General features: G+C 45.3%; 4 protein-coding genes across 8 annotated transcripts in view; 3 read left to right on the top strand and 1 right to left on the bottom strand.

Moving 5' to 3' along the window:
* The first annotated feature begins 382 nt into the window (after positions 1 to 382).
* LOC131892818 (testis-expressed protein 2-like) lies at positions 383 to 7,263 on the top strand. 2 transcript variants are annotated; one of them, XM_059242683.1, is made up of 8 exons: positions 383 to 957; positions 1,728 to 3,319; positions 3,821 to 4,074; positions 4,148 to 4,643; positions 5,017 to 5,208; positions 5,341 to 5,561; positions 5,638 to 5,949; positions 6,575 to 7,263. In XM_059242683.1, exons 1-8 carry the CDS (start codon positions 813 to 815, stop codon positions 6,786 to 6,788), a joined length of 3,426 nt encoding a protein of 1,141 aa, XP_059098666.1. In that variant the 5' UTR covers positions 383 to 812; the 3' UTR covers positions 6,789 to 7,263. The 2 variants fall into 2 exon arrangements, with proteins under 2 accessions (XP_059098666.1, XP_059098659.1); XM_059242676.1 differs by lacking the exon at positions 383 to 957 and adding an exon at positions 1,314 to 1,563.
* On the bottom strand, positions 7,261 to 9,394 carry LOC131892852 (SAC3 domain-containing protein 1-like). 2 transcript variants are annotated; one of them, XM_059242713.1, is made up of 7 exons: positions 8,757 to 9,394; positions 8,512 to 8,682; positions 8,283 to 8,459; positions 8,015 to 8,218; positions 7,809 to 7,949; positions 7,466 to 7,667; positions 7,261 to 7,404 (listed from the first exon to the last, which is right to left on the bottom strand). In XM_059242713.1, exons 1-7 carry the CDS (start codon positions 8,813 to 8,815, stop codon positions 7,315 to 7,317), a joined length of 1,044 nt encoding a protein of 347 aa, XP_059098696.1. In that variant the 5' UTR covers positions 8,816 to 9,394; the 3' UTR covers positions 7,261 to 7,314. The 2 variants fall into 2 exon arrangements, with proteins under 2 accessions (XP_059098696.1, XP_059098703.1); XM_059242720.1 differs by having other exon boundaries at positions 8,283 to 8,447.
* Positions 9,395 to 11,478: 2,084 nt separating this feature from the next.
* On the top strand, positions 11,479 to 13,003 carry LOC131892838 (glucocorticoid receptor-like). 2 transcript variants are annotated; one of them, XM_059242701.1, is made up of 2 exons: positions 11,752 to 11,898; positions 11,970 to 13,003. In XM_059242701.1, exons 1-2 carry the CDS (start codon positions 11,886 to 11,888, stop codon positions 12,974 to 12,976), a joined length of 1,020 nt encoding a protein of 339 aa, XP_059098684.1. In that variant the 5' UTR covers positions 11,752 to 11,885; the 3' UTR covers positions 12,977 to 13,003. The 2 variants fall into 2 exon arrangements, with proteins under 2 accessions (XP_059098676.1, XP_059098684.1); XM_059242693.1 differs by having other exon boundaries at positions 11,479 to 13,003.
* An 8,181-nt stretch (positions 13,004 to 21,184) lies between these two features.
* The window catches only part of LOC131892493 (uncharacterized), a 38,393-nt gene continuing 36,248 nt past the window's right edge, over positions 21,185 to 23,329 (top strand). The window contains exon 1 of one of the 2 annotated variants that reach the window (XR_009374595.1): positions 21,185 to 21,920. The gene's annotated coding sequence lies outside the window, so the exon portion shown is untranslated. The remainder of the gene's footprint in view (positions 21,921 to 23,329) is intronic. The other variant, XM_059242403.1, reaches the window with a different exon arrangement.

The following is a 23,329-nucleotide window of genomic DNA, read 5'->3' as shown; positions in this document are numbered from 1 at the left end:
CCAAATTTCTTCGATTTGGACTAAATTGAGAGCCTTGTGGCTATAACAATTTGAAGTGGCTAAATGGCTAAATTTGGGCTAAATTTGATCATGGACTGTTTTAAATTAGAGTACTCAGTAATAGTGCTGGACATAACAGCAAGTTCTACATTCTTAACATTTTTTCTAGGCACTTGAACTAATTTTTTACCTGAGTCTTTACCTGAGTCAAATACATAATATATGTACTTTTTGGGATAATAAAATTTATTTTTATGTACATTAGTGTAGACTTTTTTATTGTACTGGAATGGCTACATTGGGCTAAATTGAAATCTCAGTTTCAGTATTTTAGTTCTCTTGAACCTGGCAACCCTGGTTTCCCCTTGGTCCTCCAAGCAAATCAGCTTCTGAGAGAGTTCGGAAGTCGGAATTACAACAAGCACAGACTGACAGACCCACAAACTCTGGATCCATCCATCCATCGCCTCTTCCAGTCTTCCAGTCTTCCAGTCTTCCCTCGGCCGGTGAGCCACGTCCAAGTCCCTAGGAGACACCCTCAACCCCCTGACACACATCCTGCCACACCCGAGCCCGGCCCTTCAGTCCCCCACCGACGGGCGGGATTGGTGACCACGCCAGCCCCCGCCCCCGGTCTCCATTGGGGGTGGAGCGTGAGTCAATGAGTGAGTAGCCCGACTCGACTCAGCCACTCATCCGCCCACCGCCTTCACGCCCCTGAGCGCGGGCGGACCTGGACTGGCTAGGGCCATCCGCCATCCGCCATCCGCCATCGATCCACGCCGGCCGGGCCAGCCTCCCCACCCTCCCCCATGGAACCGGTCGGGCCCACCACTTCGGAGTCGGCCGGGCCCGACCCCGGTACGCCTAGCCCTACGTTGGCCGTAGCCTGCCCGGCTACCAGGCCCGCCGCCACGCCCACCGATCGGTTAGCCCGCACCTGGGAGCGGCTCAAAGGTAAAGTAATACCCGTGGGCGGCCATAGAGCCCACGGCCTCCTCCCGGTTCCGCCCAGCTTGTTGAAACGCCGGGCGGCCAGTCGGCTCCCCGGATTACCCCGAAGGCCGCGGGCTGACTTCTTGATCAAAACGAGCTAGGGAAGGTTAGGCCCCCGGGATTTGAGATTCGCGAGCGGTGACCTGGGGCCCGGGGGGCAGCCTGGGTAGCGTTATGGGCGATGACCCCAGTCCTCCTTAGCCAGGCCCATCCTTGGGCCATTAGGGTCAGGTTAGGTCAGGTTAAGTCGAAAATATGATCGTGATGACTAAATAGTCCCTCGGCACTAATTTGGGGTTAACTACCGGCTCCACCCCCCCTCCCTCAGTCCGATGGGCGGGACCCGGGTCGAACCCCTGACCCAGAGGTCTGGCCACCCACTACCTGGTCTTTTCTTTTCTCCCCGCTGCTACCCTCGGCCTTCAGGCTCGCCCGCCGCCTCGGTGCAAACCACGCCCAGCCATGGGGGCCGGGCCGCGCTCACCGGCATTGGCTACCACAAAGCTGATGAGGAATTAGTGGGCTGGCTGGAGTTTTCAGATGCCATTGTGTCGCTCACCGGACCAGGTATGGTCATTCGGGGCGTGTTCATTATGGTCCGCCCGCCCTGAATTCCTGTCTGGTTTTTCCCCTGTGTGGGTGGGCTTCGGTGGTTGAGGTTGCTTTCAGAAATGTGGCCCTCGGTCCCGTCCCCACTTCCAGTTTTAATGGCTTTCATTCTCCCCGATCAGGTCCATCAAGTGCGCCGGCCTGGGAGACGCCCACTTCGGGCCTGGATCCGGCCGCTTCCATTCTGAGTAGCAGTCTGCCTTCGGACCCCACCCCATCCGACGACCCGCTCAGCCCTCATGTTCACCCGGACCATTCGGCCGCGGGCGTTCAATTCAATCTGAAAGAACCCTCGCCCATCAAGGAAGCCCTGCTGACCAAATTCGCCAAACTCGCGCCCACGGGGCCCCATTCGCCCCATTCGTTGCTCAACGAGTCCCGGGATCCCCGTGAGACCTCGCCCGCCCCGGCCTCTGCGGTGGGTCCGTCGGCGGGCCCGCCTTCGTGGTTGAATCAGGTCAAAGGTCGCATCGCCAAAACCGTCGAAGAACGCTACGCCGTATATAAAACCGAGAAGGAACACAGGAAGACCTCGGGTTCGACGCTGGTCACGTCCACGCCCGTCAAATTGTCCCAGGTCGGGACTAGTCAAAGTCTAGATCTGTCAGATGACGACGATCCCGAGGCTCCCGGGCGGTCTCAGGCCCAGACGTTGAGTCGCACCAATTCGGCCTCCCATGAGGAATGTCACCGATTGAGCCTAGAACGGGACCCTTTGAGCAGCTTGCCGCATTCGATGTCCGCCCAGCAAATGACCTTTGCCTCGTTGCCCCCGGAACTGAACAACCTTAAGGCTACTGACGGCGATCTACCTCATGTGAGTTTAACCCACGGCCCGACTGAGCCGACTGATGAAGAACGAACACCTGTGGCTGTCGCTGAGCCCGCCCCTGCCCGACGAAAATTTACCTTCTCGTCGTTTTTGGAGAAACGAGCCAAAGACGAGAACCCGAGCCAAAGCAGTCGAGCCGAATCCGTACCGCCCATGCCCATCCCTACCACCAGCGCTAATCAGGAAAAAACTACCGCTACCGCCTTGGCGTCGCCTTCAGAAGCTAGTGGATCTTCAGCTGCCGCCACGCCCACCCGTACCTCGTCTTTGCGATTGCGTATGATGGGCTTGATGGGCAAGGCGCCTTCGTCGGCCAATCACCACAATGGCAAGGACATCCCCGTGTCTCTCCGAGATCTGAATAATCCGAACGTGGAAGACCCATTCGCCGGTATCACGGACCTCTCCCCGGACACCGAGGCCGATCTCTCATTCGCCAGTACGAGCGGTCTTGGACACGATCACCTCGATGACTTCGAGGCCGTCGAGACCGCCATGGAAGCAGATGAGATGTTGGTTTTCGATCCATCGCTCCCTGAATCCCTTCAAAGTGAGGACGAAATCCTCCCCGACGACGAACCGGATGCTCAAAACGACTCGAGACCAGAGCATCCAGGCCTAACGAGTCTCTTGAGCCATTATTGGTGGGTCGCCTCGCTCCCCATTTGCATTTTGGCGTTGCTTCAGTTGCTGCCCTTTCCCTCGTGGCTCATTGGGTTTATCACCGGGTTCCTGATCGCCTTGCCCATTGCGGCGTACGTGATGTGGACGCAGTTTATCGAGCCTCGATTGCCACCCAGGACCAAATTCATCGAGAACGTGAGGAAGAGAGTGCCCAAACAGCAGGCCATCATTGTCCAGGAAGAATTAGATCGAAAATACGTAAGTTATTCTGCCACCATTGTGTTGTTTTTTCTAATCCAGTTGGCCTTGTGTTGAACGTAAATCGATCGATTTCACTCGCCATGCAAGTTTCAAGTTCGCTCGCTCTAATGCGACGCCGTTTTCTTGGCTTGCGCTGTCCAAAAATTCGAAAGAAAACTCGTCTGTTGCGCATGCATTGAGTAGAAATTAGCCTGACGTGATATGAGCTGGTTTTGTCTCTCTCGATATGTTTCCCGAAGAAAAAGCTAAATCATTCCCGAAAGCAAGGTCGGAATCATAAACGGTCAGGGTGTTGTTCATTACTTGAGCGACAGCTCCTCCTCCTTAATGGCAAACATGGAATAAAAGGGAAAGGTCTCTCACCCAATCCCTGTTGCAAGAAATGACCTTGATGGATCCCTCTCTTAATACCTTGAAAATCTACCTCCGTTTTCTCGTCTCGTCTTGGATCGTTTGTATTAGATTAGAGCACGAATGAGCAGATGGGCATCGTTTCAGATTTGGATGAATCTGTGGCCTCCCAAAAATGGGCCCTATGATCCATTGACGTATGATGTGAGGCGAACCATGAGCGTCAGAGTCATGCTTCACGGCCCCTGGATTGAGCTCAAATTCCCCAAACGCAATCTGCCTCTCCGAAGAATGTATGATGACCAAGAACCGACCAATATGGTCTTCCTCGATCAGAAAGAGATCATCGATCTCACCAATTGTGCCATCGATCTCATTCCCGAGAACCTGCCTAGTAAAAGGTAACATTGGACGACTCAGGCAGACCAATGATTGTGTTCTTTTCTCTATCAATCCCATCTTCTTTGTCGTCAGGATTTGGAGTAAGAAATATCCGATTCGGATCCGAACCAACCAACGAAAGCCACCGACAGATTTAGAGACTTCTCAAGAGATTGAGAAGCCGGATTCCACTCAGAACGACCCTGCTCTTTTCAAGGATGATGGACTGACTTTGGGCGAAGACGAGCCTGACCAAGAGGAACGCGAAGAAATGATGTTTGATGCAGTGGGCGATGTGGACGATTATGATAAGAGCGAGCGTCGCGAGGACTTGACCAACGATGAGCCCGATATCCAAAGCTCGTTCGTGTTGGTCCAAAACGAGCGATTCAAGACCTTCTATCTGTTCACGAGAACTAGTCGTGAGAAGGAAGAGTGGTTCAATCGATTCATGGTGGGAGCGCGATTCATGCAGGATTGGAATCACCAAAACCCGCCCAGGGAGCGCCAAATCAACCCCGACCAACATTACCTCACGTTCAAAGTCAGGGAGCAACGCTTCAAAATCTTCATGGAAAATTACTTCCAGGTGAGTGAACCACGAATTCGCACAAATTATTGAGTCATTTATTGCTCGGCTATGCGCAATCAAGCATCCCTTGGGGGTGGATAAGCCGAGTGTTGTTATTGGTTCAAAATACCATTGATCATTGTATTATGGCATGTTGGTCCAAATGAGAAAACTTCTTGTTGGCTAACAAGATTCTTTATTCGGGAGACGTGTGATTCGTCATCTTGCCCCTAATTTAACAGCGAGTGAACGGATCTCCAGTACCTCAGGGTTACCAGATTTACTGTTATCACAACTTCCAAACCCGATATTTTGTCAGTATATATTGGTCAGCGAGTTATGGGTATGTACGTACAACCGAAAATCAAAGTCATTCGCATTGATCTTTTAGGCGAGGCACATGGAAGGAGCCGAGCGAGTCCATAATCTGACCAAAAACGATCCCGAGAAGCAACAAGTCGCCAAGGAACAAGTGGCAGTTCTTAATATTTTCGGGGGCCGACTCTGGTATGACCTTCACAACAACCAGGGCTTCATCGATCTACTCCGAGAGAAGATCACTCGCAAATTGCTGAAAGTCAAGGTGAGCCCCGAAGAGTTTATGTGCATTGGTATATTAATCTATATTATATTATATGCTATATATATTATACATTATATGCATGGAAATGCTTCCAACAACACCGACACCTTAACTGATTGTCCCTCATTTCAGATCGCTCAATACTTCCGGGATGTGAGTGTCACCACTCTGGATATGGGACAACGACTTCCTCAAATTTTAAGCGCTTCACTCCCTTGGCAAGACGAAAACGGCCTTTGGGTAGACTTTGATATCGAATACCAAGGGATCTGTCAAGCCACGGTCGAGACCAATGGGATTCGATTACCTGGCAAAGATGAACCCGACCGGGAAGCCGCCGAGCTTCTCATCAAGTAGGCACATCCCTCTCCTCAAAAAGCGGTTTCTAAGTCTAATAGATGTAACTTGTTACGGTACATTTTCCTACAGGCGACCGGCTGCCACCATGGATAGCGACGAAGAGGACTCGGCCGAAGAAGACGATGATTTGCCCGATCTTCCCGAGAACACCGAGATTTGCACGGTAGGATCGCCCTCCGATCACCAGCAAGTTCATGGGGCCACATTCAAGACCCGGATGTTGGAGAATCTCCTCAAATCGGACTTCGTGGCCAAGATGGCCACTTCCGAGTGGGTCAAGAAGAATATCACCGAACGCAACATCACCCTTCAGTTGCAGCTCCATTCGCTCAAAGGAACGCTCACTTTGAATTTCCCCCCTGCGCCATCGGATCGAGTCTGGTAAGCCATATTTCAGTCGTATTTTGAAGGAACTGCATTTAACAGGCGATATGTTAGATTGGGGCGTTCTGGGATCACTTTGTTGAAAATGAATAGAAACTGCTTCTTTAAGGTCTAATTGATATCCTTGAAATCATCAATGATAATTGAACTATGTGTATTGTTAAAAGTCTCAAAAAAAAAATATTCCATTGTTCATTGACTTAGCGGGCTTTTTGTGATGGTATACAGGAGATTTTTGAGACAAAAATTAATTGGAAAAAATTACATGAAGCAATAAAATCAAACTTGTTACTTATTTTTCCAAGACCTTTAAAACTGCCATGATGTGTTTGGGCATTTCCCCTAAAACGTGATAACGCATTTTAAGAATTTGTTGGCTATTGTTTTAATTTTTAACTCATTTCTTTATGTAGATGGCCTCCTAAAACAGGTGAAACAAACAATGGCAAAAATAAAGCACAACTATTTGCGATTTCGCTTCCACGTGGACATTCTGTTCGAGCCATGTAATTAATGCATGAATGACTCATTAGTTTCATTTGTTGTGGGTGTTGAAGCAATTGCAAGAATGCCACGTTCCCTTCACTTCAAAACCAGTTTTTTGCTTTTCTTTCCTGTGCAGGTATGGTTTCCGAACCCCGCCAGACTTGGAAATTGCACTCCGGCCTTGTTTTGGCGGGAAAGGCTTGGGCAAATACGAAACGACGTTCTCGTCCGTGATGAGACAGTTGGAAAATAGGCTCAAACAGGAATTCATGAAGGTCCTGGTTTACCCCAATCTTGACGACGAGGTGTTACCATTCCTCGACCACGTGGACTACTCCCTCAATAATTGAGGTGGGCCTCGAAGCATAGTTATTACCTTAGTTAATATCATTATTGTCGTTGTTATTGTGAAGGATCATGATTAAGAGTATTCTGGAACATGGAAGGCACAATTCCATCTGTGATGATCCAGGCACAAACCGATGAGAACTCTCCTTGTCTCTCGTCTCTAAGTCTGTCGGTTCAACCGATGCATTCGCTCTATTTGTCATATTTTGCATTCTACTTTTAGTCCTATTTCGATCTATCTTTTTTCCTTCAATTGCTACCAAGTTACATCTTTCCTCTTGCCACCATGCAACCATTCTATCAAGTAAGAAAACGAACTTTTCGGGGAGCAATCTTGTTTCCCAGTGATATGAAATGTCTGTGAACCAGGAAATTATCATTAATGCACCTAATACAACGATGATTAATTGCCACCATCAGCTCCCAAGCCAAAGAAATTAAGGAACACGTCAATAAATAAATAGAAACATCAGATAAGCTGGTCTTTTCATTCCATTGCATTATCCGATGCATGTAAAACAGGTTTGGCTACATGACTGCACTACGTTGTAAAATGAACGATTTCAAATTGATGGACTTCAGGTTATTTGATATCATGGGGAGAGGTTTCAATCGGATCTGAAAGAAACACTTGCACATCACTCAATGGTGGCCTCTTCAACTAAAGGTCGAAGCTTACCGTCTTCTCAGAAGAAATACTGGTCTGCTTTCGAAAATGGACATATCCTCGGGATTCATCCAAGGGGATCCCAAGATGAAGTAGAATTTGAATCAAGGTGGATGGAGGCCCCGGATCCAAGTTGAGCCACCCATTCAAAGTGGCAATTGGGAAACGGCACGTCTTGCTTCCAAAACCTTGATTTATCACGTCCAATCCATGTCTTGAGCCATGAAAATTCAAGCATTGATTACTTGGCGTTTTACCGTAACCGTCCGAGGTTGTGAGATCAACTTTCGGATTCTTCCACAATAAAACGGGAGTCCTTTTTTAAAAAATCACCCAACCTAATCAATAGACTCACCTGACAATTTTGTGCCACTGCTGAAACACGGCCAATTGATGAAGAATGGGCAGTGTGCGCATGAGTTTCAGGGCTCCCACCCAGTTGCCCTGCTCAAGTTGGCCAGCCAATCGCAAGGATCGATGGACAATCTCCAATTTCCTGTAAAAGTCGTCAATCCATCATTGATCCAGCGCAATCCCTACCCACACCATTGGGCCACATACCTAATGGATGCGGGTAATCGGACAGCCCAATCCAGAGCGTCGGGCGATCCCGGGTTGGCCAAGATAAATAACGCGGTCATCTCGGCCCGATTGGGGTGATCAATGGCTAATTCCTCTTGCAACACCAAGACATCTTGGAGGCAACCCAGACAATGGCTGAAGTTGATATGATGGTCGAAATCTCCCGGGTCCAGGTGACACAATCTACGGGAAGCCCAAGTTTACTTGTCACCAACCAGGCCCTCCAAAGGCCTCCACTGATACTCACTGATGGGACGCCAGGAGGTGGAACCGAACGCAGATCTCCAGCACGGCCAAGAGGATAGGAGATCGGACGCTCTGGACGACCAAATCCTGGCGAATGGCCCGAAGACGATCAAAGATGAAATGGTATCGCACCTTGTCAAACGGACTGACATGGTTGTACAGGATTCTAGGCCAAAGACTAAGAGAGTTATGAAACAGTCAGGAGCTACAATCATGGTGGGGTTAGTTACTCTTGAATGAGATATTGGGTGGCGTTCAAGCAAACGCCGGGTGAGCGCAGATTCCGGGGATCATTTTGCTTCTGTCCGGCCGCCGAGCGGGAAAAACTTTTCACCAGTCTCAACTCTGTGGCACACAGAGGATCGCGTTCCAGGAAATGCACCATCTCGTGCTGAGTTCGTCTGAAAGAAGGGTCTCTGTGTGTATCTACATAAGAGTGGTCAAGGCGGCACCAAAGCCGGCCAGAAGGACGTACAATTGAGTCTCGGCTGGCGGACACATGGCCGGATCATATTGGACCCGCCACTCGCCCATCCCCAATGGATTCACGGGCCAAGACCCCCCCTCCCTTTCCCCTTTTCTCTCGATGTGGGATGGAGAGTCCTCGTGGAGGCAATCCGGAAATCTCTGGCCGGGAAAATCGACTTCGGTCTTGTTTTGAATCAGTTCAAGTTTTGGAAAGTCGACCGTCAGCTGGTCAGTGCTGCCAGATGGGTGGGGAAAAACGCGCCAAAAATGACCCAAACGCGCCAAAATTGCACCATGACGATTTAATCAAAATTACACTGCTTGGAGCTTAGTTTCACATTGAAATGGCCCAGAACGAATTTAGAAGCAGGGTTTGACATCCTTTCAGACACAACTGTCCAAGTTTGGGGCGGCTTTTCTTTCTGCAAGAAGAACAAAGAAATGCATTTTTATTCAGATGACGTGTGTTTGCCTCAAGCCATGGCATAAAATGATTTGTGGAAGAAATTGTGTTTTTGAAAAATATGCTTTGATACATTCTTTAGATTTTCCAATCGAGTCACAAAATTGAGGAAAAACTCAAAACGCCATGCCATTCGAGTCACATTTTTTTCCGGCGTTGGTCGATCAAATAATAAACGAAAATAAAAGTTAATTAAAATGAAAGCGTTTTTCGTCTTGAACTGCTGGGAATTCCATTCTCAGTAGCGGTAAGGAAGTCCGCAAAAAAATAAGTTGACAAAAAAGTACAATTTGCGCCAGACCCTGAAATATGAAGATTCTGGTCAACTGGCTAGATTCAACTGAACTGTTTCTCTGTTCGACCCTAAGAAAATATCTACGATTGGTTCAACCCCAAAAGCATCTGTCAAGAATATGCACTGGGAACCACGCCGTCAGACCAATAGTTAGAGGAACAAGATGAAGACTAAAAGGTTGTTGGATTGTGGTTTCCGATTGTAGAGGCCCTGTCCCCAATTGGTTCGAGGGGCATTATTCAATCACAGATCTAGCAAGACCAAGAGAAGGCACGGGGAACTATCACAACCAGATAATTGTCTCTTTTGTCATGAGTGGTAATGTGGGCATACAATTTATTGTCATTCATTTTATTTTCCCGCAAACAGTTTTCTGATATTGAGCCAAGACATTGGGTACAATGGCACGTTGACACTAAAACTTAATTTTTTGGGAGTTTTGTAACATAACTTAATTCGATTATAGAAAATTCAATTGGATCACGGTGTGAGTTGGCTGTAATGTTTGTCCCTTCACGAAATACCCAAAATCAGGGTGTCACATCACATTTTTCCTTGAATTTTCTATAGTTCACCTACCTAATTTATCTTGGATAGTGTTGGAGTGGAACCATAATAAACGAACAAATATTAAACCAAATAAGCCGAAGTAGAAAACTACAACAAAACCATTATCACTCCTCTTTACTTTCTTGCTAATGTTAAACTCCTAGCACTCTAGTCCATATGACCCGGGGATAGAAGACTTTGGCTTGGGTATTGCACAAAAAGTTCCAATTTCAAGAAATTAGCTTTGGGTTTACATGAAATCAAACAAGACTGCAGCAAGCTTCATGAGATATCGGATGGGTAACCAGATTTCCACTTTTGATCGATTCTTGTGCAGATTAGAACTATTTACGAACTTCCAAAAATGGAAGTCTGTGACCTATCCTATACTACCAGAATTACATACAGTTATGTTATCGGAAACGAATATTAAAACACGTTGATTAATCTTTGAGATAATTTTTCTCTTTTTTTAAATGCCACAATTGTGACACTTCTGTCAGAATGAAAAGACTTATCTAGTCATTGTCGTAAATAGAGAATGTTCATAAAGTAGAAGCGACCGGCAAGATTTTTGAATTGTTTTAAAAAGATTTGATGCGCATAAAAGTGAGGATAAATCATCCTTGTCCAAAAATGAGTACTGCGTCTGAATAATTTGAACAATCATATTGCCACCAGGCTGTGGCAATCCTACTAATCAATCTGTCCATCAGATACTTAGAAAGTAGGGCAATAAATCCCTATTCGTTAATTAAAGCGCAAACTTTTGCCCCGACGATTCATGAGGTGTTCCTTCTACTGAGGCCAACCATGTCGGAACCATTGTGGTCCCTAGAAACAAGCACTATCAAGGGCCATAAACCCGATTATCGTATACTTGCCCCATTTAGTGGTGCGAGTTTGAACCATTAAATTGAGTTAAACCAATAGGTGGTTTGATTCTACCAACACAGTTGCTTTTTTTGCACTTTGAACTGAAAATCAACTTTTCATAATCTCAATTTTGTCAATACGTCGTGTCGAATCTGCATTATGGCCATATCATTTAACGCAATTAATAATGCTTCCGACCATAGCTGTTTGTTCTGACGACACACATCTTTGCGGAAAGCCCTAGCCTGAGTTTTCCAAGTTATTGATGTGCTCCAGTAATTGGTTTTATTTTTGGCATGCAGATTTTAATGGCTCTACTAAGGTATGTTTCAATACTTTTGAAACTCTAAAGGACGAAACTGAAAAGGTCTATGATAATGAAGAAGTGTTTTTGTCATCTTCAAAAGGCTTAAACCTTATTCAAGTCTCATGCGGCAAGCAAAGTAGCGACTGTGCTGCAAGTTAAGCTCAGCTGGATGTTTTTTTGAAGGAGAGAAGGCACACCAATTCAGGATTTTATGCTGCAGGCAGTGATCAGTTCCGATCCAGGCAAGCTTTGTGAACATTTCTTGAGACTGACTAGAGATTGAACGACGAGTCCAGCACGACGTCCTTGAGTGCCTGGCACGTCTTTAGGACGTCAGCCAACACGGAGACTGAGTGCTTCAACTTGATTCCATTAGACACTAGATTCCATGAGTGCTGAGCAACAAAACTAAGTTTCACCATGGAGACCGAGACTGATTTTGATATTCTCACCTTTTTGGAAGGATGCAGCCAAGATATGATTCCCATGGATTCGAGCGGTGGGCCCAATGTTCTCAGTGAGAACGACATCATGGATATCCTTGGGGATGTGGAATTTGATGCTGACCCATCGTTGAGCCCATCCAATCGACCTAATACCCAAATATGCCCTATTTGCGGACGTCCAGCCGGAAAACACTTGTATTATGGATCACAAGTGTGCGTGAGTTGCCGTGGATTTTTCCGAAGAACTGTCCAGAACAATCACCAAACCATTTTCCAATGCATAGGGGATCTCAATTGTGTTATCGACTCTACCTCTCGGAAAAGTTGCAAGTTTTGCCGATATCAAAAGTGCCTGGACGCGGGAATGAATCCGGCATATGTGCTATCGCCAGCAGAAAGGAAGGATCGAATTTTGCGACAATACCAATCTAAAAGTGGGACCACGCGGATTTTACCTCGACTCAAGCTCCAACGAGATTTGTCCATGGTCTACACTCAAGAAGAGGAGTTGTATCACAAGAAGGAATACAAGTCATTCATGACTACTGCGTGCTCAAAGTGTCTCGACTTCTTCGTCAACCGTTTGGATGACTACAAAACCTATCATGAGAGTATCATCTATAATATACCTCTCACGCCTGAAAAAATGAAACTAATGATGAAATTGGACGAGGTGATCATCACCGCACATTGTTTAGAACTCAGCGATGGCCACGAACTGTCCTCTTATGATCGAATGACTTTGATCAAGAACAATTTTTCTGCTTTATACGGCCTTGTCTGGGCTGGTTATGGGCAAGATTATTGTACAATTGAGTATTACACTACCTTTTTAGATTTCACTCAGAGAAGAGCTTCGACTGATGAAAATTATCGCCTTTTGGCCAATTTGGCGGAGGAGTTGTTACCCTTAATAATAAAGGGTGCCTTTGGCAATCTTAATGGTCTTTTTCCCGCCAACGACCTTTGTCAAGAACTCAACGTAGGTGCAACCTTCAAGCAAGAAACGAGCAAAGTGCAAAATTGGTCAGCTCCATATGGATTAGACAACGGGCCCGACCACAATATCATCCTAATATTCTACAAAATTATCTTGTTTGGGACCGACTTTCCGGATCGATTGGACGAACCAACCAAAATTGAAGCCATCCGAGACAAATATTTGTGGCAACTCCACCGGTACATCAAAAATCAGTCTGGCAAGAAGACCTACACCCTTCTCCACGAGACTGCTATGATAATTTTGAGTATAAAATCGATTTCAACAGTTCTAGAGAATGCAATGAAATAGCAGACCATTAGACATTATTTTTCCGTGGCTGAAACGTGCTTATTTTCGTCTACCGTTTGGAAAAAATGAACTGGTTTGGTGAGACCATAGGGCTCCAGATTTGTTCCAGTCAAAGAGAGTTTCTCCTCGAAGTTCGGAAACGACGATCGCAAAAATGGAAGAAAGACCAAGGCATGTCGTCACAACAACCTATTTCAGCTTCAAGATAGACATCATCAAATGGCTCGTGACTCTCGAGTCTCTTGATGACCAACTCTGTATGCTCAAGCAGTTGCGTAACTGTGCTAAAATGTGCTCGGAACCCGGTTGACTGGGAGGAATGACTTTATGGACTTCAAGAAAATTCAACAAGTTTGAGCTTTGGCAGCTATGATGGCGGGGACGCGGGAAATGATGTGAACGCAATACGAGGAAGATAAGTGTAATCTGACAACTGCATGTTTTTATAACAGAGAAGACAGTTGTGACGTAGTCGATCCAATAATGGCGGGAGATACAAGCGGAGATTACCCTACACATCCCCCTTTTAAAATAAAATCCCCCTGGGAAGGGAAAATAAAATTTAAAAAACGATTAAACTGTCACGAAATACATACCTTTAACAGGCTTATGAAACACTGTCAAATTCGTCAAAAGCAATGAATTCTGACACGATAAAGAAGACTTTTCGTGCTTGCGATCGGGACGAGCGCGGTGGAGCGGAAGGTGGCGTAGCGGGGACAACAGGGGGCGCCACTGCGGCACCAGGGGCGGGCTGAGTGGGCCGGAAATGACGCCGATTCCGGCGGAAGAGGCCCGCGTCTGTACGAACCCGATATAAACGCCCATTTGGAAGGGCCTCAATCACCGTGCCGGCAGCAAAACTCCATGACTTCTCTGTAACATCCTGAATATGTACCCGCTGGCCCACGACCAGGGGCTTGAGGGGGCGGCCTCCAGCGCTAACCACCACTGTTCCAGGGAAGCCGAGCGGGCCGGGGCAAAGGCGTGGCGGTCAAAGGAGAGATCCTGGCAGGCCAAGGGCAACCAGAAGTGGACCCGGTGGGAGTGGAAAGCGTCCATAGACAAAAATCCATCAACTAGAGGGGCACAACGGCACGCCAACAGGGCATCATGAAACTTGGCGTTGTCCACCCCGCCAGTCTTGACTAGGAGGCGCTTAACCGCCTTCACCCCGGCCTTGGCGAGTCCATTACCTGCAGGATGCTATGTCGAGGAGGTGAGATGGTTGATCCCCTCCTCTGTGCAGATTGCCTTGTTGGGAGCACAGAACTGGGGCCCGTTGTCCGAATTGATTCTAACAGGCAGACCAGAGGGAGAACCACCCAAACAGCAGCAACCAGCTGTCGGGGGAGGGGGATGGTGCAGAGTTTGCTGGCCTCCTCCGACTGTGGCACCTGGTAGCACCGATGCACGGCATCCAGTTTGGCGAGCACCTTTGCGTCTGGGGAGATCTGGCGCATGAGGTCCGGCACCAAGCTAAAGGGGTGGACCGGGCGGGTCGTAGCCTCATTAACAGGCTTCTAGAGTGAAAAGTGCTCTCATGGGTTAATGAACAGCAATGGAAACATGGATAGCTCTTTATGCAATATGGAGAATGAATTCTTCATGAATCACGCAAGACTGATGCAAGGGCAACTTTAATGGATTTTGGGACGAAAATTCTTGGCCACCCTCCTCTCCAGATTTGAATCCAATGGATTTTTTCGTTTTGGCAATTAGAGACGAAGGATGGGGTCAATATTTATCCAAATGTGGAGGCTTTGATCGCCGCTTTGGAGGCTGTCTGGGATAAAATTCCAGCAGAACTAGTGCGGCAAATCTGTGCTGAGGCATCACACTGGTTCAAGACTGTAGTAAAAAGAGGCCGATCTGTCAAATAAGTTTTACTTAAATGCTTTTTCGTTAAATTCTATCAGCCAAATGTACTTCATCCCGTTCTGGTCATGAGCAGCATACCATGGTTAAGGAACAAGTGAAAATAGAAATGAAAAGACCAGTTTCAAGTCCAAAGAGACATGCAAAGCAGGGCGCTAAGATAGTTCAACTCAAAGAACGCAGCATAGCTGCTTTCCTTACTTTCTCCAAGCTAACATGGTCCCCCTCATTGTACAATTTGCTTCCCTCTTATACTGTATTTGTAGCGAAAACGTGGGCATTGTTGATCCATTATCATCTTTCAAGTCAGATTTGGACATTTTTTTTTATAATATTCCAGATCAACCCTACATTCATTGACTAGCTCGGTCTGCCAACTAAAATTTGTTGCTAAATCAAATATCATATAAGGATTAAAAAGGTATTAAAAACGACAAAATGTAACCTTTCATTTGAATATGACTGGGGATTACGTTCTCTGTAGCGGTTAGAAAACTTTTTTGCACCTCATTTTGCACTTTTCTTTTATGCTTTTTTTTCAGCACCTTTTGTTTCTAAAAGACATTGCTATTTTGCACAATTTGTCCGTCCCTAATCATGGTAGATGAATATTGTTATTGAAAGATAGATGCCCAGGAGCTGTAATGCAATCTCTTAACAAAATCAGGTTCCAGGACAACTCGACCCAGTGGACGACTCGACCCAGCGGACAACTCGACCCAGTACAGAAATTCAGCCCAATATGTTGGCTTACAAATAATTCATACTTATGGAGCAAAATTGAAAACGTGATGTAAAACATGTCAAAATTTGAAAGGTTTTGGACAATTCATCATTTGATCTTTCAAAGCAAGGTACATTGAAATCAATCATGATGTGAAAATCAAGTTTGATAATGTTTTAATCAAACTTGATCTTTTATTTAATGCCTTACTGATGCTAACATCTTGGCATTCAGAGCAAATAGTGACTTATCAAGCTTTAGTTTTGTTCCATAATCATGTTGTTTTTGGTCAAAATGCGTTTAGTTATTGTACTGGGTCGAGATGTCTGTTGGGTCAAGTTATCCGGTGGGTCGAGTTGTACGTTGGGTCGAGTCGTGCTGGGTCGAGTTGTCCAGTCACCAAAAAAAAGCATTATTTTAACCTTTTGGCCATCTCCAAAAGATTTGAGCCGGATGCTTACACTTTAAAGAGGAGACTTTACGTAGTGTTGGCGCAATTTCTAACATGAGAGAGATCCTTGGTTCAATTCTCCTCCCTGACCTTTCTCTAAAGGAAACTTTATGTTAACCACACCCACAGACGTAAAATCAATTTGATACAAACTACAACTGATAGTTGCATATTTCATTTAAGAAAAGTTTAATTTGTTAGTGCTTTAAGAAATTCAAACTTCTAAAATCGACGGAACTTATTACTGAATTGTGTTGAATTTTGCTGCTTGAGATAGTATGAGCCAGAGATGATCAGGTCAGTTGAATTAACGACTTAATACTTGAAATGCAGAGATTTGGCTGGCGGGAAATAATTCATATTCATGAACAAAATTTGTGGTTTAGTTTATATGTCTTGATTCAAAACTATGGCATTCACAATTTTGACCATGGTAGTCCCAAAAGGAGCAAAATAAAAAGCAAAGACCCCAAATCAACCCCAGCAGTCTAAGACTGCAATAACGACCCATGACACTCGTTTTACCGCTGGAGGTAAGAAAACAATGGACCAACTGAAACCCCTCAAATCTTACCTCTTGAAGAGAAGTATTATTTATGTTTAACAACATAATATTTATAAGATGTTGTATGATTGCCGGATGGTGGCTGTTGACTAGATGTTTATTGCTTATTTGTGGAGGAGTTTATATACAGAGAAATCCGAGCTAAGGCGATGAAGTGGTGGGAGCATGAGTAAGGAATAAGTGTAAATGATGACGGATGACTAGAATATAACATCTCCCTTCCCGGGGGAGGGGGGGAGGCAGGGTCGACAATAGGGGACAGCACAAAAATATCACAGAAGATTTGGTGGGAATGACTAGAGTTACATACAATTGACTAGAGAAATATAGACATGAAATAAATAATGTATGGTAGATGACTAGAGTTGAATAATGTGGTGACTAGAAGGATTGACTAGGCGTTGAAGGGGTTGACTACGATCCATCCTCCATCCGGGTCACCACGTCCACCGGTCCTCCCCAACCATCCAGGCATTGATGTCTCCCTCAGTGCCTCGGACACCCCACGGTCGACCTGGCCCAGTCACCGCTGCATCCACGGACCTTCCGCTGCACCCACGGGCGGGTCACTGCAACCACGGGCCTTCCGCACGCACCCCGCTCTCGCTGCGTCCACGGCCATCCCGCTGCAACCACGGCCATTCCGCACGCATCACGTCTCTTCTGGGCCCAAGTTCCGCATTGGCGTCCTCAGTCGTCTGGGGGAAGGTTCTTCCACCTGGAGGTGGCTATTACCGGCTGTTTGCCAGTATGATTGCCGGATGGTGGCTGTTGACTAGATGTTTATTGCTTATTTGTGGAGGAGTTTATATTCAGAGAAATCTGAGCTATGGCGATGAAGTGGTGGGAGCATGAGTAAGGAATAAGTGTAAATGATGACGGATGACTAGAATATAACAGATGTATGCATGCTCAAATAATTCTTGCATGTTTTATGTACATATTTTGGGAAAAAATATTGCTTTGACAAGGTAGATCATGGCCTTTTGTTGAATAGACTTCATGACATTGGATCCAAGGCAAGGTTCTCAATTGGTTGAAAAGTTTCATTTCTGGTAGGAAGCAATTGGTTAAGGTTGAGGGATCCCTTAGTGACATACATGATGTCAAGTCAGGTGTTCCCCAGGGTTCGATCTTAGGGCCCCTCTTGTTTATAATATTCGTTGCCCCGCTTCAAAAGCTTAGTATTTACTGCCAGTCTCTCTTCTTATGCTGACGATACAAAGTTAGCTTCTGGTAGGAATGGCCAGATTCCACTAGCCTTGCAAAGGACTTAGATCGAATCTACTCTTGGGTAACTGAGAGCAATATGTCCCTGAACGGAATGAAATTCCGCTGAATGACATTTGGGTCAACTCCTTTAAATACTCCACTCGTAGATAATGGAGTAAGATATTGAGCAGGTCTCATCTATGAAAGATCTAGGTGTAGTCCTCCAAAATAATGGAAAGTTCGATGAGCATATCCAGTTGAAGGTGGGTAAGGCTTTTCAAATGTGTGATTGGATATATCGCACGTTTAAGTCCAGGGATAGTATCACGATGCTAACTCTGTGCAAGCCGATTGTCCAGCCACATCTTGAATATGCTTCTCCCATTTGGACTCCAATGAGTTCAGCAGGTTTGCAAAAGTTCGAGCAGGTCCAGAGATGTTTCACTAGGAACATTGAAGATATGAGAGAGCTCTGGTATTGGGAGAGGTTAGAAAGGTTGGGACTGTACAGTGTTCAGAGAAGGTACAAAAGGTACTTGTCAATTGTCAATTGTAGTGACCGTATAGGCTTAACGTGCGTTTGAGAGCACCTTCAAGCCCTTGAGATTCCAGGCTAGTTAAAACAATTAAGTCGAACCCTCTTCTTTCTCGGGCTCTTTCATTATTCAATTTGCTACCTTCAAATATTCGTAGGTCGTATGTGGGCGTTGATCCAGTAGTAGTATTTAAGTCAGACTTGGACAAGTTTTTGACTAAATATCCAGATCAACCATATCTTCAAGGGCTAGCCAAATCCGTCAACTCTAATTCGTTGGTCGATCAAATAATAAATGAAAATAAAAGTTAATTAAAATGAATATGTTTTCCGCCTTGAAGTGCTGAAAATTCCAATCCCAGTAGCGGTAAGAAAGTCCGCAAAAAAAATCAATGTTGCAATCTTTATTTTTCAAAAATGCTTCTCTATTTCTCTAACATGTTTCGACATGGTAATACAAAGGTAAAAAAGAAAATGTATTCGTTATCGAGGATATTGGGCCAAAGATTTTTCAGGACACATCAAGTCAAATAAAGCGCGTGTTACATTTATATCTATCATATTTCACACTTGTACCTTTTGTCAATGTTCATAAAATATTAAGTAACTGCATCGTATTTGCCCTTTGTAGAATATTTGTGAGTGTTAAAGGTAAGAGCCTTACCTCTTTTCAACGTGACTCATGACATATTTATCGCCAAAATAATGTCAATAATGTTTAAGTCGAAAGCTGCCTACCTGAGGTCATTAAAAAGCATTACTTGAATAACTGAACCTATCACATTAACATTAGAATATTTGATCCTTGGGTCTTATCTAAGTCTGTATAAGGTTTGATTTCAACAGATGCGGTAAAACCTTTTTTTTACTTTGATACATTAAGTAACAATGTGTCAGTCAGGGTTTTGGCCAAAGTTGGTCTGTCCCATCAAAAAGATGCCATCAAAAAGATGCCATATCCGTCCCTCTCTCATTCGAGCAGATAAACAACGCGAGGGCAAAAAAGTCCTGGAAAATGACCACGAAAATCCCAGAGCTCTTATTTGACACGTCCTCTAAAGCAGTATAGGCAGAGATTTGTTCGATCGGGATTCTGACGACAAGATACGCAGCTATCGCGAAGTCTGAAGGACAGACATCTATGATAACATGTTTGAGCATCGAACCTAGTACGGCGCTCTCTTTGCTCAATTGTTGTTGACATTACATCCAAAGAGTGCTTGCTTGCTTGCTGCTTGGCTCCCGGCATCCCGTTGATATGGTTCAAAGTTGGGTTCCAGGAAGCTTCTTCGTTCCTTTTCTCTCTCTTGCTCGCTTTCTCTCTTTTTCTCTTTCTCGCCCATTAAAGCGAGCTTGAGTGGCCTCATCTTCATTGCGACGTCTCGGGCCAGAGAACCGCCAACGAACGTAGGCCGTGGACAGAAAGGCCTGGTCGTCTTCTTCTTTGACATCATCAGAGAATTCGTCATGGTCTCGTGTTGGAACTAGAGATCTCGTGGAAACCAACGGTGGATTCAAGACTTGAAAGGGTCATGGAGTTTGTAGTTCTCACATGTCACGATTCTTTTTCATATATCTGTTAGGCTGCGTGTTAATGCAGCACTGCCTGAGAATTTCTGGGCGGCTTGATACCTCAAAGAGTTCAGGGAGACATTTGCTTGCCTTGGGGCACTCCACTCGTTTTCTTTCCTTTAGATTCTTACTTCTTAAAATCGAACCACAAGGCGAATCATAAATTATGAATAACATCGAGCAAACAGCCGAGTGCTGAATCTTAAAGCTCGAGACGTCGCTGTCTTGATCATAGTCGTTCCCATCAAAGATAACATCTAGTCCAACACCAATTCAAACGAATAGCCTGCGTATGAACACATTCAGTTGAACGAATGTATGGTCCAATAACAGAAAAGAGGAAATATCGCAGGACTGTTGGTGTCTGCGATGACTCGGCCTTTGGAGTGGGGATGGTAGCAACTGGATGGGAGGACTCGTGTTCCGTCAGAACCAAGGAAAAATTCTCGTTGGCGAGTGTCTAGTCGTTGGCAGACTTGGAAACATGGGCATGTTCGTTCGCATTGAAGCTTCGCTCTGAGCGTTCCCTTTTTCTCTGGTTCGTCTCCTATCTGTCTCTCTGATGGGCGGTGGTAGTGGTGGTGGTGGTGGAGGTTGTAGTAGTGTTGGCCAAACGGGACATCTCGTTCCCGGATCACCGCTTTTAGGGCTTGAATCTCGTTTCTGGTAACATATTTGTGAACTAGGAATCCTGGTTTAAACAACAGGTCATAAAGGAATAAGATTTTGATCTCTTTGTTTTCTAAAATCTCTTAGGACAATGTAAATCTAGCTCTTTCATAAAATGGGTGTACTTGTTTTTTTATTTTCATTTTTCACTTTGAGGTTCCAGCTTAAGCTAGGGTTGCGAATTTCTAACTAATTTGTCTCATAGGAAACTTTTGAAAACTCTGCCGGGTGCTTTAAAGTGTTTAAGCACACTTTAAAGCAAAAGTGCTACAAACAATAGCATTAAACAACTTTAATGATCAAACTTGACTTTTTGATAAATAATCCTGATATCAATCTCATTTCTTTGTACTTTCCACATAGCCAGTACCGAGATCCGATTTTTCTAATGAACCGTAAATTCGCCAACACTAGGTGGTGGGTGGCATGTATTTTATTCTTTGGAACATTTTTTTTTTCGTTATTGCCTGCTCGGTTGTCGGCGTTTCTCTTGGTTCGAACACTCAGAACATACACGTTCCTCCATTGGATCCAGTTGATGGTTCTTCCTCGTGAAGAAAAACGCCACCACGTTCATGATGCAGTAGCTCGTCTCCTACAATGTCTTCGTAGTCCTTGTCATTGTCGAAGTTCGCGGGGGAGTGCGTGAAGGACTGAAGGCGGGACGGAAGGAGGGAGTCAGAGAAGGGGCGGCGCCGTCATGGTTGTTCCATGGAGGGCACGTCCACACGGCCAAACGCACGTCTTCAGTATCTCCTCCAGGAGCTGGATGATCCCAAGCCTTTGGCCGTCCTTGTCCTCGCCGTTCCCCGCCGCCTTTCCCCGTTGGCCTCGAGAGTGACTGGGTGACTGCCAAAGGATGGATGGATTGGCGTGCTTTGAGCGCAACGCAAGGAGGAAGCGTGTGTGGATGTTTTCTATGTGAATGTGAAAGACTGAAATGAGTTGTTCCACTTAACAGTGTGTGCCACAGAGAAACGAAGACAGAGAGAGAGAGAGAGAAAGAAAGACAGAAAGACAGTGTTCAGTTTTTCACGAATGGAAATTCAATGCCGGTTATTGCCATCCAGTATGTAGAGAAAACTAGGAGGAACACACACGTAAGTAAGACTTACACATCCAGCCTCTTGGAACACCAACTTTCCTTGGCGTTACTACAGACTCCTCGAGCTTCAATGTGAGTGTTCAACTCGTCGCGTTTGTCTGGCAGTCTCTGTCCCTGCCACTCAGTTAGTTAGTGAGTCACTAAGTGAGTGAGTGAGGGTGTGAGGAAGAGAGGGAGGGAAGGTGCCAATGTCAGTGTTGAAGATTCCGAAGAAAGTGCACAATTTCTTACACGTAAGTACCACAAGCAGAAAGACGCTTGAAATGAATCGATGTTATCAATTCATTTGAAGAACTAACATCTCAGAAGAGCCAACAAGTAGCTGGCTGACTTTGAACTCTTGGATCCAATAAAGAGCAGGGTGGTTTTATGCCCACACTCCATGGTAAACCTAATCAAAGTTTCATTGTATCCCTGATGATCTGTGACCAAAATAAAACCCTTCAGATGGTTTTACTCGGGTCATATACTTAAAAAAGATCTTCAGTAGCATAGCAGCGTTTTCAATGCTATCTACCCAAAACCATTTTAAGTCCATTCTTGTGCAGTGGGAGTGGGGGTGGGGGGTAAAAATGCACATGGGTATTTTATCATCTCAATTTGCCCTCAAGCACACTTAGACTTTTGTTCCAATCAAAAACTCCAATATCATGTGTTCAATAGCTTCTCCTAAGATGAGCTGACTCTGCATTATCGTCAATGACTATTTCATAAATTGCCCCCATGGTTTTGCCCACATCGAGAATGGAGAGGCGACATCATCAAAAATACCCATTGGCAGAATCGAAGGTAATGTGTTACCAAGAGCCCACTGTGGCCATCAAGGTCCATACCATCCCGAAATGACGATATGACAGCTTGGGATGAAATGATGTCAGAAAACATCATTTGAATAAACTTCTTTATGTTTGAGGAACATTTTCTCGCCGTCACATTTGAGCGGGGCAAGTTGACAAGTGGAGAAAGAAAAGAACGCTTTGACATATCTGAAAAAGGTGGTCTTTTTTCTTACTCATTGCTTTTTATCTTCAAAATATCTTAAATCCAAATTCTATTTCCATGGCCCTAGAGATTCATGGATCAATTCCTCAAAAGGTCTCGATGATCAGAGCCCTCACCGCCAACTAACCCAATAGAGGTTAACGGGTATTGACCAAGTCGTGTGGTGGGTGGGTGCACATCCACCACTCCAATCATCTTTCGTTGTTTTTCGTGACTTCATTTGACCTGACCTCAATGGAAGCCATTTGTTTATCCGCCTTGACCAATCCACGCTCTCTCATGTATATTGAACTAGAATCGTATACACCATTGGGAGGTTCCTTGAACGCCTTTTCCAATATTCTTTATCACAAAAGCAATTCTTTCCAAAACATTTCGGTCGGTCGGGCTAGAGAGCTCTTTGGCTTTTCGGGAGTCCCGTCTGATTGTGCCTATGACTGAAAAGAAAAGGAAAGAAAAGTACAACAAGGAAAAGTCGTAGTTGGAATTTCTTTGAATAGTTCGAGGATCCTCGTTGTTAAGCACTCTAGGAGTTTCATGGTAATCGACTCTCGTTGTACTGCCAGGTATTAATCTGGCCAAGTCACTAATCCCACAAACACAATATTTCCATTCTCCTCCATGGACCTGAAGGTCAAAG

This window comes from Tigriopus californicus, chromosome 1, assembly GCF_007210705.1.
Source record: "Tigriopus californicus strain San Diego chromosome 1, Tcal_SD_v2.1, whole genome shotgun sequence".
Classification (NCBI taxonomy): Eukaryota; Metazoa; Arthropoda; class Copepoda; order Harpacticoida; family Harpacticidae; genus Tigriopus; species Tigriopus californicus.
The sequence above is the reverse complement of the archived record's forward strand: the minus strand, read 5'-3'. Positions and strand labels throughout refer to the sequence as shown.